The 19986-nt window shown below is 36.1% G+C and overlaps 1 protein-coding gene across 1 annotated transcript in view; it reads right to left on the bottom strand.

Moving 5' to 3' along the window:
• TG (thyroglobulin) overlaps positions 1 to 19986 on the bottom strand; it is a 369651-nt gene that overhangs the window by 219343 nt on the left and 130322 nt on the right. Inside the window, exons 28-29 of the mRNA XM_074202133.1 lie at positions 5725 to 5790; positions 2537 to 2617 (exon numbers count right to left, since the gene is read on the bottom strand). Coding sequence (XP_074058234.1) covers positions 2537 to 2617; positions 5725 to 5790 — 147 coding nt within the window. The remainder of the gene's footprint in view (positions 1 to 2536; positions 2618 to 5724; positions 5791 to 19986) is intronic.

Raw genomic sequence — 19986 nt, 5'->3', positions numbered from 1 at the left:
AGTTAACCACTTTCTACACCATCCTAGACTCTGGCTCTCAATTCACTCAGAGTCAGAGTTCAATGGTGCTCCGACTTCTTTAAGACTTGTGGAAATCTTTCCCTGGGCCATTTTCAATTTTCTTCAGCACTTTATAAATATCAACTATTCAGTTAGTCATTCAATTAATATTTATTAAGTACTTAGAATATATCAAACCACTGTGTTTACTAACTCATAAGAAACAGCTTACAAATGGAAGCAAATAAACAACAAAAATGGCAATTGAAAATTACTTAACAGATTCACAGAATATTGAGACATAGAATGTTGAACATAGAATGTTACAACTGAAAGAATCATTATAATATAGAACATAAGAATGCAGTTCACAGGATGTTAGAGATGAAAAGAACCTTAGAACAAAGTGTTAAATTATAAAACTTGAAATTTTATAACTCAAAGAGCTTTTAGATAGTAAAATGTCAAAAGGTAGAACAATAGGACCAGAAGGGACTTTGTTGTTGTTCAGTTGTTTTTGAATCTAAATGATCCCATTTGAGGTTTTCTTGGCAAAGATACTGGAGTGGTTTGCCATTTCCTTTTCCAGGTCATTTTACAGATGAGAAAACTGAGGCAAACAGTGTTAAGTGACTTGTCCAGAGTCACACAACCAGTGTCTGAGTACAGATTTGAACTCATATCTTCTTGATTCCAGTTTTCTCTATCTATTGTATCACCTATCTGCCAAAGGAGCATCACAGATGTAGTACTAGAAAGGACCTTAAAGACCATCCAGCTCAATTTACTAATTTTATAGATGAAGAAACTGAGTCCCAAGATTTTGGTTAGTAGCAATGTCAAGACCAGGATGCCCATTTCCTGACTCCTATGCCCAGATCAGTGTTAATTCTACCTCAAAAGAGAAATAATGCAACATTACTGTAAATCTCCCTCCCCAATACCTGTGAAATTGAGGAGGCAGAAAGATAAACTCAGTATGAATCAAAATTAAAATGTTTAAAAAACCAGTTCTCTTGATTTTCAGTCAAATGTTCCACTTAAAACTATCAAACACTGAATATATGTTTGCACCCTAAAAATGATTACCACATGTTTTCTTTTGAGAGATGAAGCGGAAACCTTCTTACTTATCAAGATACAGACTTGTACCTTCTCCTCTTTGCCTTCCCCTCCCCTTTCCTCTGTGTCAGTCAATATCCACAAAGAGAGGTACCCATTTTGCATTGCTCTGATTATCAGAGAGACTGCTCAGATTCTAATAGAGACTCTCAAGGGGAGAATATAAGGGGGAAAATGAGGTAATACTTAGATATCACCAGGCAAAAAAAGTTAAAAATAAGAAAGACTTTTCATCATGTTATTGTTTTGATACCCAGGAATTGTTTGAGAAGCTGCAAAATTGGTTAAACTTTGTATCCACCCCATCTCTCACTCTCTTGCCAAATTATCCTCCTCCATATTAGATGTCCGTTGATTGCAATAGCTACCTCATGAAAGATTTTTCCATCTAATGCTACTAGATGGTTCATAGTTGGGGTCTCAATATTTGAATGGGTTTCCTCAAGTAGCTGTGCAGAGCCTATTGCTTAAATGCTTAATCCATGCACTATTGGCTATTTAGTGAAAGTCGACACATTTCTAGCTCTCATTCTCAGGTTTTCACAAAAGCTCCTGAAAGAAGAGATCATTCTGAAGCAGATGAATCAAAATGCTGACAGGATGTTGTGGGTTACAAAACCTATGGCAAGTAAGTGTTGTATTCAACCCTCATTTTACAAATAAGAAAACCAAGACTAACAGAAATTAGTCTGCTCAGGATCAAACAAATATTAAGTGTCTAAACCCAGATTTTAATTCAAGTCTTTTGGAATACAAGGACACACTCTATCCTTTCCCCCCACACATCCTGATTACAACTGATTTTGTATACATCTTTTTACATTGTGTCTCTTCTATTAGATTATGGTTCTTTGAAGGCAAGACTTGCCTTCTGTCTCTTTTTTGTATCCTTAATCCAGTACTCCTAACAAAGTGGTGTTTCGAACAAAACACAATAAATGTTAATTGATTGATTAAAAATGCTTTGTTAAGAGATCTATGTCATCATTGACTTTTGTTTTAATAAAGGGAAATATACTTCCTTGTAATTTCCATTCTTTGTTTCTTATTCCATTTTCTTGTTCAAAGTAGAGTCAAGTAACTAATAAAGAACAACCATTCCTATTTTGAATAAAGGAATGCCTCTCTCATAAATCCTTATTCTCTGTTGGCTAAAAATTCTAGCTCCTTTGATTGATCTTGGAATGATACCACCTCAAATGTCACTGTCTGCTCAGATTACAAAATTATATAAATAATTTTGTTTAATTGCTTTCTTTTGGGATAAGAAAGGGCTCAATGGAACATCTCCATTGAGCCCTTTTTTATTCTAAAATAAAACATAGCAGTTACCTTATCACATAAAAGGATTAAATATTATTCTCCACTCTAAGATTCAATTTACATAAAAAATCTACCACTAAATTATGGTTACCTGGTATTGGTAGAGCAGCCTGTCCTTGAACCACATCCTGTCTACATTCTGTAGATTTTGCCCGAATAGCCACATCTGAATCTAGAAGAAAAGAGAAATTAGCCACTCCTGATTAACATGGAAAGGAGCAAGGTTAAAAAAATGTTTAAACCACCAGTTAGGACTCTAGATCTAGCAACCAGGTGGTAACCATAGATAGAAGTCTAGGCTTGGAGTCCTTAGTTCAAATCCAGGCTTAACTTCTTTTTAACTTCTATGATCCTGGGCAAGTCACTCAGCTTGCATTGCCTCAGTTACCTCAACATGATGATGTTTGTCTGCCATTCTCAAAGAAGACTATGTCATCAGGGAGATGATGCCATGATAAGCAAGTGAATTGAATTTGAGTGAAAAGATGCTGTGCTAAATCACCAGCCTCACTTTCTCCTCCAGAGTCGTTTGAATCCAGTGATTAGATATGAATCAGGATGATTGGAGATGACTCTGGATTCAGGATAATCAGGGTTAACTGACTTGCCCGAAGTCACACAGATAGTGTCAAGTGACTGAGATCACATCTGAACTCAGGTTTTCCTGATTCCAGGGCTGATGCTGTACCATCTGTGCCACCCAGTTGCCCTCAACTTATAAAAGGATCCTTACTAGCACCTACCTACTCAGAGACAGTTGTGAGGATCAAATGAAATAATATCAAAAAGCATCTGGAACATAATAAGCTTGCTTTCTTCCTTTTTTTCTCCTTTTGTAATAGAAGTTAATCCACAATCATTTATTAAATAAGTATCAGGGATTCAACAAAAAGAAGAAAAAAAACAGTCTCTTCCTTCAAAGAGTTCATCCAGCTCTACATGAATACTAACATGGATCCTTGAAGCATTGATCTAAGTAATGGGTTCCAGAAATAGTCTTTAATCACATAAAATGAGAGGGGGGAAATTAGGCAAGCAAGGTAGAACAAGCAGAAATGCCAGGATTCAAATATTGCTTCATACACATAGTCAACAGGAATTTTTTTTTCTTTTTTTTTTTTAAATGTAAGGCAATCAGGGTTGAGGTTTTTTTTTGTTTTTTTTTGGTTTTTTTTGTTTTTTTACCGAGAGTCATATAGCTAATAAGTGTCTGAGGTCAAATTTGAATTCAGATCCTCCTGACTTCAAGAGTGGAGCTTGATCCACTGTGCAACCTAATTGTCCCCTCAATAGGCATTTATTAAACTCATACTATGTTCCAAGGCTACAAAGACTAACTCTGCTACTTCATTTACTTATTTCTCTGACCCTCAGTTTCTTCTGTTTCTAAAAAGAGGATGATAATAGGACCTTCTTCAGAGGGTTAATTGGTTAGGCTCAAATGGGATATCATCTGCAAAGTGCTCTGCAAACTATTCTATAATTGGCAACTATTTTCACCAAAGCTATTGACTAGCTGCACTGTCAGTAGCAAATCAGCCAGTGAAGATTTCAATTGGTTGTTATATGGTAGACCCGATAGACATGCATTTAGATAACGTGTGGCATGGAATGTTTGCAAATATTCTGTGAGTTTTCCCTCTCTCTCTAAACTTTGAGAGAAGTGATTTAAGAAAGTACTGGAGATTGTGTTAATAACAAATTAAACTTAAAAGTCTATTGTATGTAATTTTTTATTCTTTCAGACAGTTGGTTATTAAATGATATCAGCACAATTCCAGTCAGATGTATTTTAAAGACATTAGAAGAAAACACCTTGGTCTTTAGTATTGGGGTCCGATCAAAGATGAGGTCTGCAAATAATAGAATAATTCCAGAGGCACTGGGAGGGGGATGAGGGATTTAGGAGAGCCAGGAGCAAAGGAGGAAGAATTTGTAATGGGATTCTATGAATGCTGATGAGGGAGGTGAGCAGGCTTCAAAGACAGAGAGACAGGGCTAAAGCGGTGGTTCCCAATATTCTTTGTTCTGCAAACTCCTTTTAACTACAACAAAAATGCCTTTGTGAAAAGGCAGAGTAATTTAATACACTATTCATAATATTCTTTTGGATTTATTAGTCAAGTGCTTACAATAACTAAAATGATAACAAACCAAATATACTTAAGCTTGCTATTGCCTATTATGACAGAAAACATACATATTTGTAATATAATTAGGTAATTAATTACTGCTTAAGGAGTTATTATAGAATGTTTAGCCTGAACCCCTTGGACCAAAGGGAAGTTATTGAATGATTGGGCTAAAGAAAACCCTTAGTGTCCTCACAATTTTGTTCAGTACTTCAGCCCTGACTCACCACCTAAGCTATCATCTCTCCCATCAGAACTGGCCTCAAGTGAGAACAGACACGGGCTATTGAGACTAAAAAGCAGAATGCCCCATGGGATTTGGTTATGTCTCCTTTAGTAACACAGGCAACTGCTAGTAAGTACACTTCTTATCTCCCTGTGACTTAATAAGTGGCAGTTTCTCCTACTCATTTCCTTTCTTGCATTTCCAAATCCTTTTTAACTTTGATGCTTATCTGTTAGATAAGTAGAGGTCCTCCTATTTCATTAGCTAGTCAAGTAAGCAGTGCTCTTATTCATGAGGTGAGGAGAGTATCCAATGAAGACATTTAGGGTAGTGAATGCATAATTTAATAAATGAATTTGACCCCTCTTTTATGGCAAGTGGAACACCACTGCTTCTGAAGAATGAAAAATAAATAAACCCCAGAGGGCTATAGAAAGATGCATGATGGGAGTAAACAGAATGCAATACAGAACCAATTAGGAACAGCAGAAAAGGATATCAAAAAGTAAATGAATGATAGGTAATAGAAGTTCATCCACAATCATTTCATAAACACTTGGTTTGTATCAGGCACCCTACTAAGTATCAGGGATTCAAAGAAAAGAAGAAAAAAACAGTCTCTTCCTTCAAAGAGTACATCCAGCTTTGAATGTTAACATGGATCCTTGAAGCATTGATCTAAGTAATGGATTGATGAACAGGTTATGTGGCAAGGGTGCAATAGGACAAGGTGGGCAACCAGAGCTACCCCCAGTGTTCTTGTGATTCTCAGAGAAAGTGAAGACCTACAGAACATTGTATGGGGAAGGTTTGGGAAATAATGGACAACAGTCTCACAGGGTGAGCAAGGTTTGAAGGAGACATTCAAATGAATGAGATCACAGATATACTTAAGTATTGATCCTCTCACATAAAGCTCACCTTTCCAGAGATAAACTTCTTGGAAACTTGTAAAGAGATGTGGGACTTCTTCAAGAAGCTCAGAATCTGAAAATGAAACAAAATAAAATTTCAAAGAGTTAAGGTTAAACTTCACCTTCATCCTTATCCTCATCCGTGTTCTCAACCCCATCATCACCATCATTGTAAACATCATTGCCTCACAAATCAGCTAGTAAACCTGAATATGAATGAGAATTTTCTCTAGTGCATCCCTGGAAAGTAATATGCTGCCTTTTGAGGTAGTGGACTACCCCTCATTGTCAATGTTGTTCAGTCATTTCAGTCATTCCAACTCTTTTTCAGTCATTCCAAACCCCAATTGGGGTTTTCTTGGCAAAGATACTGTAGTGATTTGCCATTTCCTTCTCCAGCATATTTTACAGATGAGAAAGCTTAGGCAAATTGTCTAAGGCTGAATTTAACCTCTGGGTTAAATCTAGAGAAGGTGGAATCAAATGGTGTGTTATAATGATCAAGGGCATCAATAAAATATATTTTTAAAATTTCATTTTATTGTCTTCTAATGAATTTCACAGGAACCAAGATCTAGAGCTGGGAGCAGTTTCAGAGGCCATCTGGTTCAACCCGTTTTACAAGTGAGGAAGTTTAAACAGTAAACTTGGGGGGGGGGGGCTAGAATTTCAACCCAGGACCTCTGATTCAAGAACCAGTGCTCTTTCCACTGTACGATATGGTTATAGTTTGCTTTTTAGTCACTGCTAGTATATAATATATTTCTATTTCTATATTTAGCATATAATTTGTTTCAATTTTATATTTCCCTAGTATAATGGTAGATATTAGCTACACAGAAATAAAAACAATCATCACCACCTTTTACATAGTGCTTTCCTTATAAAGTACAACATGTTCTCTTTGGTTTAGTGACGTTGACCTCCTGGCCATTTCATGGAAAAGACACTCCATTTCTCGATTCAGGGCATTTTCACTGGTTGTCTCCCAAGCCTGGAATGCTCTCCCTCCTCTACTCCAATTACTGAACTTCCTGGCTTCAAATGACCTGGCCAAGAATATATAACTACGAAAAGATGTTTCTGGAACTCCAACCAAGGTCTTTTTAGTTCAGTCCTCTATCCATTGTCCCCATATTGCCTCTTATGTTTCTTTCAGCAAAATGCTTTGAGGAAGTTAACCTAGAAACTTCTCTGCCCCTCAAAAGAGTTTTAAGGAGAGCTCCCAGCTCTTCCTCCAGCTGCTGCTAATTTCCCATGAGCAGTATTCTATTTTACATAAAGTGGGAAGACAAACACGATCTGAGTCATCAAAACCAAGCCTTTTCACAGCATTGTCTACCACAGACTCTACTTTCAGCCATAGACAGACCACATTTTCTGGACAAGGCCCTCCTGGCAGAATAAGGCAGAGGGGAAATTTTGATTCCACTCTTAAAGGCAAGCCTGGAGGTGAAGGAAATGATAGTGTCCAGAAAAAAACCAATAGCTCCATCTCATCCATCCTTTACTCCTCACTTAGCTCTTTCTTTTGTAGATTTTTTCCCCTCCACTAGATTGTGAGCTCCTAGAGGGCAGAAACTGTTTTTTAAAATCTCTTTTTGTATCCCCAGCACTTAGATTTGGCACAGAGCCTGGAACAGGGAAGACTTAATAAATGATTATTCATTGACAGATTGTCTGAAAGAGTTTGTTTTGTGGTCTTAAACAAGGTGTATCACTTCCCTGGGACACATTTTCTTCAGCTGCAAAATGAAAGACTAATAACTTCTAAGGTTCTTTCTAATTAATAATAAGTATAATAGATTAATAGCAGCTATATGACACAGTGGGTAGAGAGCCATGCTTGGAGTCAGGAAGACCTGAGTTGAAATATGGGCTCAGACCCATATTATCTATGTGACTCTTGACAAGTCACTTGATTCTGTTTGCCTCGGTTTCCTCATCTGTAAAATGAGCTAGAGAAAGATGGCAAACCATTTTAATACTTTTATCAAGAAAACCCCAAATGGGTTCACAGAGTCAGATGTGACTGAAAAATTACTAAATAACAATATAACAGAGTAATATCAATATAACATATTATCTATCATAATTCTATATTTCTATGAAGAGGTATTTCTTGAACCCTCCAATCAGAAATGATTTTTCACTCCTTTCACATCCCTTCCCATACTTCACTCTGCATTATAAACACTGCAACAAAATTGCAACAAATCAAATGAACAAAGAGCTTCTGGTCTATAAAGGGATGTCACCAATACAAAGAAAAATAATGAACAATATTACATTAAATACATCAAAGTGTTTCAACATGAAGTCCTATTTGTGATCTAAAGGGGGAAAATATTTTAATAATTGAAAGAATAGAAAAGACAAGTGAAAAAATTCAGTAGACATAGAAGGGAAGACTTCTATACATAGATAACATCTGAGCTTGTATACTTTGTAAACTAGAGAGAAGGAGAGAAGGAAGATGGGGCCTGTTTGGAAAGATTGGCTTCAGCATGGTTCTAAATGGTTCTAAAGTTTATAAAGTATACACTTTTTTCAGGAAGCAATTTTGTCATTTGGGTCTTCTTAACAAAGATACTGAAGTGGTGTATCATTCCCTTCCTCAGTTCATTTTATAGATGAGGAAACTTAGGCAAATAGAATTAAGTGACTTAACCAAGGTCACATAACTAGTAAGTATCTTGAGGCTGGATTTGAACTCCAGCCCTTCTGACTTCAGGGTTGGCACTCTATCCAAGGGATCACTAAAGGACTTTGAGTAGAGGAGGATACAATTATCTATCTATCTATCTATCTATCTATCTATCTATCTATCTATCTATCTATCTATTATATATAGTTATCTAATATATATTATAATATAGATATATGAAAAATTAATATAATTGTGATTTGAAGAATGGACTTGGGAAAGAAGAGACTGGGGGGGAATTTTATTAGAAGACTATTGTAAGTCTAAATAAGTAGTAATGAATATCTGAGCTAGGGTGATAGCTATAGTAACAGAGAGGCATTGTAGTTTACTACAAGAGATGTTATAACAGAATTTCTGAGATCCAGCAACTGAGTCAATGTGAGAAATGAAGATGAGACACAGTTAAGGTCAAAGTCACAAACATGGTGGTATTAGCAAATTGAGATGCCACAGCTAGAAATAACAAAGTCAGGATGAGCAGGTTTAGGAGTCAAGACAATGAACTTGGCTTTGAACACATGAAATCTGAAGTTCCAGGCAGATTATGCAGACAGAGATGTTTGGGATGCAGTTGAATATGAGAGTACAGAGGTCAGCAGAGGTCAGAACCAGATATACAGCTATAAGAATCCATATCATATCCCTAGGAGATTACTGCAAAAAGAGCAAGAGAGACATGACTACATCAATGGAGAAAAAAGTTGTTGGACAGAAGAACAAGTTAAAAATGAAAGAATGGAGGAATAGATGTAAAAGACCTGTAAGGAGCCTATTACAAGAAGTTATGGGATTGATAATAAGAGCAAGAAGCAGGGTTTTGTTTAAAATACTGGAGGCTTCTGGGAGGGAGAACTCACTTCATTTTAGTAAGTACTAGTTTTTAGGAAGCTTTCTTCTAAATTGAACTAAATTCTCAAGTTCAACCCCTTGGTTTTATTTTTGCCCATAATAGCAGGATGAGATAAGTCAAATCCTTCCATGTATCAGTACTTCAAATATCACATTTTTCCTAATTCTTCTCGCCCCCCCCTCCATTATCCATTTTATTTTTCCAGATTTCATTGTATTGCCCACATACATCAGAGATTCTGAGTGGCAATAGTTTAAATTAAATGATAAGATATAGTCATCAAAGAAGCTTATAGCTAATACTACTCCTTCAGGGCCTTCCCAGTCTCTCCAATCCCTTTTACCTTTCTTGCTTTAACTCCACCCCTCTGCTCCAAAAACTTCAATTTTTCCCTGTGTCTGTAGAAGAAAGTCCCAAGTCCTTTCATTTGGGATTTAGCTTCCCTTTACTTTTTCCAACTTCACGTCATTGAGACAGAGCTGAAGAGGGAAAGCAACCCAGGCTTGGAGGACAGTCAGTGAAAATGTCCCAGTCAGGAAATGGAGTATCTTGTGTGAGGAACAGCAAAGAGCCTAATGTCACAGAATCTACAGTGCATTATCATGAAGCCTTACCTGAACACACCTTTCAGTAAGCATGCTTCCCCTTCTGAGACTTTTAATTTCTTGTGATTTATACTGTTTAAAGAACTTAGGATATATTATTTTATTTTTAGATAAATATGTTGTGTCATATCTGTTATTATAAGCCTCATGAAAGTAAGGTTGAGGCCTGATCTTTGTATTTCCTCATTTCCAGCAAAATAAATGTCCAATTTTTAAAGTGAAACAACAATACATCACCCATGTCACCTTGGACAAGTAGTTTCTCTTGGTCCTTATCTATAGAATGATCCTCATCTGTAAAATGAGGAGGGTGGAGTAGGTGATCTCTGAAGCATTTTTTTTTTAGTTCTAAATATGTGTATAAATATACATGGTCATTCCCTGAGTCAGGAAACATGTTCAAACTGTGGTTTACTTGCCAGGTGATAAGCAGTAAAAATCACTTAACCTCTCTGAGACTATAAAAACAGAGATAATAATTATTATATCTCATACTATTGCTTGAGAATCAAATGAAATCATGTATGTTAACAAGTCTTTCAAAGTTATTATTTCCAGGAACATTAAATACCAGTTGTTTCTGAGGTATGTGACAAAAAAGAGGTTTTACACAAGAACATGCAAACATAAATGAGTCAACAGACCACTAAAAGCTGTTATAAACATTGATGATACAAAGAATGAAGAAAACACATTTTTGTCATGTCTATGTTCAAGGCAAAGTTCAAATGGTAGCTCCTTCAGGAATGCTTTCCCCTAGTTCCTTCCAAACATTTCAGTCTGGCTTCTGATTACTCAATTGAATGGATGGTTCAAAGATCTATGGAAAAAGTTCTAGTCCCTTCTCTGAGCCACAGTCTTATATCACCAACTATTTAAATTCATATATTCTGTAAGTATCCCAAATGCTGCATGTTTCAAAGTCATTTGTTTTCTTTTTTACAACCTGTCTCTTTATAGAACTTCCTTTTCTCTTTGGAAATCTCTAACATACTTTCAGTTTCTCAGGTTCATCTTCACTTTTGCTCATCTCACATAGTCAATCACTTGTCATTTCTATGCCCTTTGCATCTCTGACCTCTTTATTTTTTCACATCCACCACTTTAGTTATGGTTTTCATCATTCTTTTGTCTGATTTACCGCCATGGATTTCTAATTGGCCCTCCCATTTCAATTTTTCCCCTCTCCAATCTATCCTCCATATAGCTGACAAAGTTATTTTCCATTTTTTTAAAAAAGTGACCACATCACTGACTAATCAATTAACTGAAGTAGCTCCCTACTATCTCTAAAGTAAAATATAAAATCCTTTATCTGACTTTTCAAGTATTTCACAACTTGACTTCAATCCACCTTTTTAACCTCATTACACATCATTCTCTTTTCTACAATCTACAGTTCAGACCAATTGGCCATCTTTCCTTACACATATATTCTTTACTCATAGCATTCTATATCACCTGACAACTTTGCAGGGTTCATCCCCATGCCTAGAATCCATTCTCTCCTCACTTTTACCTCAGAGAATTCTGGTTTCCTTCAAGTATCAACTTGAGCATCACTTTCTATGTAAGACTTGATGATCTCCAGATCCTTCACTCTGGAATAATCTTTATATTTAATTACCTTGGGTTAATTCTGTATTTATGCCCTATAGATTTATATGCTTACATGTTGCCTCCACTGATGGGACACAAGGTCCTTGGCCACAGAAATCATCTCTTTTGTCTTTCTAGCACCATCTAGTAGATAATAGGCACTTGATAAAGGAGTTTTTTGGTTAATGTTATTCTTTAACCAATTGATTAATACAGAAGAACTTCTTTAACTCTCTCAGAATTAACCAGGTCTATGACTTCCACTTGTTCACCTCTAGTTTTCATCTAATCCTTCTACATTTGAGATTGGAGAGATGAAAGAATTGAAGCAGTGGAATCAGAAAAGTAGTGAATTAAGGTCTCCCATCAGACCATGTGACTCCCATTTCATGTTTCACTTCTCCAGGCTGATCTCAAATCTATGCCCTCTACTCTATAATAAATATTCTCATGCCAGGTCAGATCCTTCACATATCAATGATTCTGAATACCCATAGGTCAGTCTCCAAATTCCCTACTCCCCCTCCCTCATTTCCTAATTTCTCATTTTCATCCCCCTCAGTCCTCCCATCAACAAATATTTCAAACAAATATCTCTAGCCCTTCTACTTTACTCTATGGAATTCCTGTACCATAGCAACAAATTTCCCTTCTTAAATCAGCCAAGTAATTTTCCTAAAGCTCAGGTCCAACCATGTCACACTTACTGAACAAATTGCATTGGCTCCCTATCACTTCCAAAATCAAGTCCAGAATCAGAGCATTTTCTCTGTCTCCCTTCTCAACACTACTCACTGACTTCCCTGGCTTCCTTTAAGTCCCAACCAAAATTAATTTTTTTTTACAGGAAGCCTTTCCCAACCCCCTCTTAATTCTAGTGCCTTCCTCTTGTAATTATTTGAATTGTCTGCTATATTGCTTGTCTATACATACACAAGTTGAGCTATTCACTTCCACTCTATGGGACTCAGTTTTCTTATTTATAAAGTAAGGAACAGGATATCTCTAGTCTTTGTCTAGCTCTAAATACTGTCTTCTGCTCAGATATGTTATTGTTTTCCTTCAGAGTGGGGACAAAGATAATCAGACATTAATAAGATGATAATCGAGTGATACCTTTAAGGAAAACATTTATTAAGTGCCTACTATGTATCAGACATTGTATAGAGTGCTTTAAAATATTATCTCATTTTACCTTGGGAGGTAAATGCAAATACTATTATTATCTCTGCTTTCTAGTTGAGGACACTGAGATAAATGGAAATTAAGTCATTTGTCTGAGGTCTCACATGTAGTAACCCTCTAAGTCAGGATTTGAACTCAAGTCTTCTTGTCTCTAGATCCAATACTCCATCCACTGAGTCCCATTATAGGGGAAGTGAATTGCCCAACTTGCTGCTGTTTTTTGTTATAATTTTCAGTCAGAGTTATGCTTTTAACAGATAAGGAGAAATAAAAAGCAATTACACAAAAGTACAGGATTTGCCATTTGTGTATTATGTCTAATATATAAAAGATAAAATTTAGCAACCTCATGCTTGGCATTGTAGCAGGAAAAATCTGTTTGGTGTTCTTGTTTCCCCATCTGTAATAATAGGAAAATAATTGCATCTACCTTCCAGAGTACATGGAGGATAAAATGAGATGATATTTGTAAAGTATTTTGCATCCCTTAAAGAGTATAGAAGTACTAGTGGTAGTAGTAGTAGTAGCAGCAGCAGCAGCAGCAATAGTATAAACAGCAGTAGTAGCAGCAGAAATAATAGCAATAGCAGCAGCACTAGCGACAGTAGTGGTAGTAATAGTAGGAGTAATAGTAAAAGTAGTAATGGTAGTGTATCCATGTCTTTAACTTTCCTGTTTTCATGATGCACATGCAGGACTGAAATGAGGTTAGATGGGTTCTTTATGGGCTGAGTAAATGCAACTTTTATACTTGTTAAAATTAGAAATTAAAATTTTGTATTAAACAAGTAAAAAGTAGAAGGAGCCCATCTGGGATTTAAACCCAACTCTCCCATCCTGTGAGATAATAGATGCAAGAGTTCTTTGTAAATTGTAAGACACCATGTTAATGTAACTTTATAGATTCCCCACTGTCCCCCTATTCACAGGGTCTAGTAGAATCTGAATCTGACTGACTAATGAGGTATCTTAAGGACTGAAGTGAAAGCTGGCATCTGAGATACTCTGGAGGTCCAGATTGGTCTGGGACAGATAGATAAACCAGAATTCTGCTCTATGCTGAACCCAAGTCACTTATCTGCCTGCAGTAAATTTTATTCATTATCTGCCATTAAAAGGCCTTTCTTTCAGAGGAAAAACCACATCAAATTTTTCACAGTCTTCCCTTTTCAACCTTGTCAAACAAGGGCAAATTTCCCAGTCCTGCTGCACAAACCAGAAAATACATTCTGGGTTCAATAATTCATTGTGGATCATATCCAGAAATATATCTAAACCCTAATTCATAACCTTAGCCTGCATCATTTCTTAGGGGAAATGAGTAACAGATGCTTACTACCGACTGGGTAAACAAGTAGTCCATTTTTTAAATCTTAAAACCTCCCCCTTTGAGCTCCATGAGGTACTATCTACTTTTATTATTCTAGAAGCTCCAAATAATATAGTCTAAAAACACACTTATATTATGTAATAAGTGTCTTTAATTGCACAAATGAATTAAAATTCTAAGTTGTATTAGGAATTTTTAAGTTCAGTTTAGGAACTTAAAATTTTTTTTTGATAATTGAATTTCATTAGAATTTATCTCCCTTGTAATCCTTTGTATTTAATTTTTATTTTGGTTAAAAACATTTTAGACTCCAAAGGTTCTAGACCTTATGGTCCCAAATAAAAAAAATGAGATTACTATAAAAGGAAATACATGCAATCACTCTCTCTCTCTCTCTCTCTCTCTCTCTCTCTCTCTCTCTCTCTCTCTCTCTCCCTCAAATAAAAAATGAAAGGAAAATCAGATTGATTCTATGACCTTCAGTCTGTCCACCAACATCTTGCTAAGATGCCTCCTTAGGATGTACAAATGACATGTGCCACACCAGCAGAGCTCAGTTGATCTCTGACAGTTCCTATCAAGCTGGAGAGGCTTCAAAGTAGAGGTCTGGAGATTGTGGGTCTTTTGTCCAAAGAACAGTTTTTCTAAGTTTGGAGAGATCTGTCACCAGAAGGTTGGCCAGCTGGTGATAAAGGATGTTGGCCACAGTAATCCATCAACCTGTCTACTAAGGCATGGAAGGGTAGCAGTATGAACACGGATGAATTACAGATTTTTTTTGAAACAGAGAAGATTCACATTTGGATTCTTTACAAGTTAAGTATAGGATGCATGGTGAGGTACATTAGATGTCTTGGGCATATCCCTAAAATAGCACGGCCAATATCACACAGCTTGCAATTATGGGGTCTTCCTTAAATTGCTCCATATTACATTGTCTAGGGGCAAAACACTGAGCTGAATGAATCATAGGGTTTTCCTCCATATCTTTTTTGTTCTCACTGCTTAGTCAAATTAATTTAACTTTATTAAGTGTTTATTATGTGGCAGCTCCATGCTAAATTCTGGGGTACAAAGTAAAGGAGGTAGGGAAAGACCCTGTTCTCCATGTCCTAGGATTCTGAGAGAAATAACATACAAACTACTAAATAGAAACAAGATATATAATGGATTAATTCAAGACAATTTCCATCTTCCTAGTCAGGCCTTCATTACAACTGCCACTTGAAATAACCTCGTTGAAAAGGTCTCAGCCCTACAGTCTCCTTCTCTCTTCCAATCATTCATGCATATTATAGGTAGACAGATTTAAATCTGTAGAGGACCTCACAGATCATCTAGTCCAACCCACTCATTTTACAGATGAGGAAAATGAGTTTTAAATGGCTGACTAATTTGCTGTTGATGAGCTGTGTCTGACTGCTCAGACTGTTCTGACCCTATCATAGCTTTTCAGGCCCTTCTATCCTTCATTAACTCCCAAAGTCCGTCCAAACCATGTTCATTATTTTCAGGACATCATTTGCCCTACTCATGTTCTACCATTTCCTTTTCCTTTTGTCTTTATTCATTTCCAATATTAGGGTCTTTTCCAATGAATCCCATCTTCTCGTTATGTCACCAAAGTATTTAAGTTTGAGCTTCAGTATTTGACCTGCCAATGAATGGCTTGAATTAATTTCTTTAAATATTCCCTGATTTGATTTCCTTATTTTTTTTTTAGATTTTTGCAAGGCAAATGGGGTTAAGTGGCTTGCCCAAGGCCACGCAGCTAGGTAATGATTAAGTGTTTGAGACCGGATTTGAACCCAGGTACCCTGACTCCAGGGCCGGTGCTTTATCCACTGTGCCACCTAGCCACCCCCGATTTCCTTATTTTCTAAGGGACTCTCAACAGTCTTCTCTAGTACCACAGTTCAAAATCTTTGATACTCACAGTCATATTACTACAGGTTGATGTCTCTGTTTTTTTAGTATGCTGTCCAGAGTTGCCATAACTTTTCTTCTAAGGAGCAAGCATCTTTTAATTTCATGGTTGCAATCACTATCTATAATGATCTTTGAGTCTAAGAATATGAAATCTGTCACTATTCCCATTTCATCTCCCTCTATTTGCCAGGAAGTGATAGGATCAGTTGCCAAGATCTTAAGTACTTTTTATTTTAAGCTTCAAGTCATATTTTACACTCTCCTCTTTCATCCTCATCATGAGCCTTCTTAATTCCTCTTCATTTTTCTGCCATCAGAGTGATATCATCTGCATATATTAGGTAGCTGCTATTTCTCTGGGCAACTCAATTCCATCTTTTGATTCATTCAGCCAAGTTTTCTCATGATGTACTTAACATATAAGTTAAATAGATAAGGTGACAATATAAAGTCTTGTTGTTCTCCTTTTCTAATCTTACATCAATCAGTTGTTCCATGTTTGGTTCCAACATTGCATCTTGGCTCACATATAAATTCCTTGGGAAACAAGTAAAATAATCTGGTATTCTCATGATTTTGAGGACTATTCACATTTTGGGACTAATTGCAAGAATGAAAACTTGTCATCTGTGTGTAGATATGTAATAGAAAGTCAAAGGTTTTAATAAAGTCTATGATGCAGGAGGTATTTTTGCTTGAACTTCCTTTCTTTCTCCATAATCCAGTGAATATTGACAATTTGATCTCTAGTTCTTCCACTTCTTTGTATTCCTCATTTTATTTTGGAGTGTCCCTAATTGCTATAACGCTCTTCCCTCTTCTCTCCTATTAAAATAAGCTTGTCCTTGCCTCTGAATAAAAAATCTACCCCTCAATTCTAGCTCCGCCTCCTGTCATGATACTCTAGTGTGATACTCTAGTTTTGGAGTCAGAGGACCCAGGTTCAAGTTATGTCTCAGATATTTCCTATCTGCATGAACTTGAATAAGTCACACAGCTGGGCCTCAGTTTCATCATTTGTAAAGAGTTCAACTAGAAGACTTCTAAGGGGCCCTTTAGTTTTAGCCTGATGCTCAAAGCCTGCTCCAACTCTGTCCCTAGAATTCCTCCCCATCCTTCAAGGCTTGTCTCCAATGACACCTCCCCAAGAATCTGATTTTTCCATCTCTTTGAAATCTCCACTGCACTTTGTGTCTCCCTTCCAGTTAATTATCCATCACTATCTCCTCCAAACAGGTCTACTTCCATTTCCATCTGCTTCTTAACTTCGTTCAAGACCCAGAAAAGACACCACATTCTACAGGAAGCCTTTCCTACTCCCTTTAATTTTGGTGCTTTCCTCCTGTAGAATGTTTTTTTCCAATTTATCTTGGGTATATCTTATTTGAATGCAGTTCTTTGCAATTTATCAATAGATTATGAACTCCTTGAGAGCAGGGACTGTCTTTTACCTTATTTTGCTACCCAGTTCTTAGGACAGTGTCTAATAGGTGCTTAATAAATGTTGATTGACTGACTGGTTGTTTGCCAGTATATTTGGGGGCTCACATTGGAGATATAGGAATCTGTCATGTCATCCATGTAAGAGAGTGATCTTCTGCTAATTTCTACCACTTGGTTACTTTTTTGTGTCTAATCTGTAGATCCTGAATTTTTACAAGCTACAATGACAGACTGCTAGTGGTACAATGGATAGAGACAGGAAGACTCATCTTGAGTTCAAGTATGACCTCAAAAGCTTACTAGTTGTATGACCCTGGGCAAATCACTTAACCTATTAGACTGAGTTTCCTCATCTAAAATGAGCTGGAGAAGGAAATGACAAACCATTCCAGAATCTTTGCTAAGAAACCCCAAATGGGATAACAAAGAGTTGTACAAGGCTATAAAAAACAACATCAACATAAAGACATGCTACAAGTTTTCCACTATTGCCTTGAATAATTGACATTGATCATTAATTCCAGTTTCCTGGAGGTTACCCCTTTTCTGGTGAAAATGACTCCATCACTATAAACCACTCAGTTTCCACAAACAAATCTGTATGATTTGTTCTAAGTTTTCATTCTAAGGTTTGATGACAACATATTATTAGTTAGTATTAATGTGAATGCTGACCAGGGAGGGTCTTTTGATTTCACTCTTGGATCTTGGACACTATATTTTCCATCCAAGATAAATCACTTTCAGTCACATTGAACAAGTCCATTGGCTTATACCTGCTATCAGTTCAGGAAAGTGATACCTGCCTACTTCTAAAGAACATCTATTTTTTTCTGTCTTACATATGCTCTAGGAATATCTATAAATAATCTTCTTTCACCTTTTTGTATTCTCTCCACTTTTAGCACAGTAAGTAGTTGTTTTTCTGTAATTGCCTTAGTATGGCAGATCTATGTTTTCTTAATAGTGTGTATTTTCATTTGGACAGTTTTCAGTTCTACAAAAGGCCATTTTATAATTCTGAAGACACAACTCGCTAGTACTATGTATGAGCTAATAACCTTAATTTTGTTTTTAATGTGTGACTTTGATTTCAGAATTCCAATAGGTCTATAAATATAGTCAACATAGACTTTATATTTATAATATATCTCTATGGTCCATGATTCTTGCCTATAGGAGTGCAAGGTATTTGTAGGTATCACCTTTATTATTGGTTCAAGATAACATCCAAATCAAGTTCAAAGCTTTCAGTCTATCTTTTTTCTATGTATATATTAAAAAATTTATATTTGTTAAGTTCATATGATTTTTTTATGTCATCAGAGGAAAAATTTCTCAAGAAGGAGTGGATCAAGGTCATTTTGTTGTTGTTATTGAATGATTTCAGTTATGTCTTTGACCTCATTTGAAGTTTCCTTAGCAAAGATATTGGAGTGGTTTGCCCTTTCTTTTTTCAGCTCATTTTAACAGAGGAGGAAACTGAAGTGAATAGAGTTGGCTTTCTAAGGGTCACACAACTTATACTATCTAAGGCTAGATTTGGACTAAGGTACTCCTCTCTTTTTAGGTGGAGTTCTATAACTTGATATCATCAATATACATCAGATGGTTAAAAAGATGTTTTGGTTTTACTTTCTCTTTGATAGGATAGTCAGACTTAGTTCTAGTTTGGAGAAGACTATAATGAATTTAAGAAGTAGGCAGAATCATAATTGGATTGAACTATCTCTCTGAAGAAAAAATAGAGATCACTTTTTCTGATGGCCATAGAACCTCTAACATTCTCACTGTACTTAGATTTTTGTATTAATTGAATGTGCACTCTGTATATGAGTGTAGAATTGAGTCAAAGCTTTATGACTATCAACAAAGCCAACTGGCATGCTTTGCTGTTTTGAAGGCACCCTTGTCAAAATTAACAAAAAAAAATAGTCATTTGCTTTCTATACCCAAGCCCCTTTTTTTGGCATGCCTTTGTTTGCTCCACACATTTTCTCTGACTATGCCCCTTGCCTAAGACACTCCATCTTCTGTTTCACTCCTGGCTCCCCTTGATTTCCTTCAAGTTCCACAAAAATCTCATTTTTTAAAAGCATGCTTTTCCCTGTCCCTCATAATTCCAATGTTTTCCTTCTGCTAATTATTTCCTATTAACTCTGCATATAGTTTGTCTAAATACATTTGTTTTCAGGTTGTTTCTCCAAGGAACTTCCAAAAGCTCCTTGAAGGAACTTTTGTCCTTTTTTATATCACCACTGCTTAACAGTAATAGTAACAGTACAAGGAAGATGCTTAATAAATGTTGATTGATTTAGATTATATACATATATATGTGTATATATATATATATATATATAATTTCTTGTGCTTAAATGTTTTTCCATGATGAAAACTATGAATGTGGTATGTAAAATACATAAATATAAAATTGGTCAATATTTGGAGGTATCACTGTTTCTCATTTTTGATAGTATAACAATGATGACTCCTGTTTTTAAAAAATGGGATCAGATTGATATCTGAGAGGAATTTGGTAAAATGGTACATTAGCAATTTTTAAAAACAATTCATAGTCTTAGTATATTGGTTGCTTTCTCAGTTGAACAGGGGTTGAG

Source organism: Macrotis lagotis, chromosome X (assembly GCF_037893015.1).
Source record: "Macrotis lagotis isolate mMagLag1 chromosome X, bilby.v1.9.chrom.fasta, whole genome shotgun sequence".
In the NCBI taxonomy this organism is placed as follows: domain Eukaryota; kingdom Metazoa; phylum Chordata; class Mammalia; order Peramelemorphia; family Peramelidae; genus Macrotis; species Macrotis lagotis.
The sequence above is the reverse complement of the archived record's forward strand: the minus strand, read 5'-3'. Positions and strand labels throughout refer to the sequence as shown.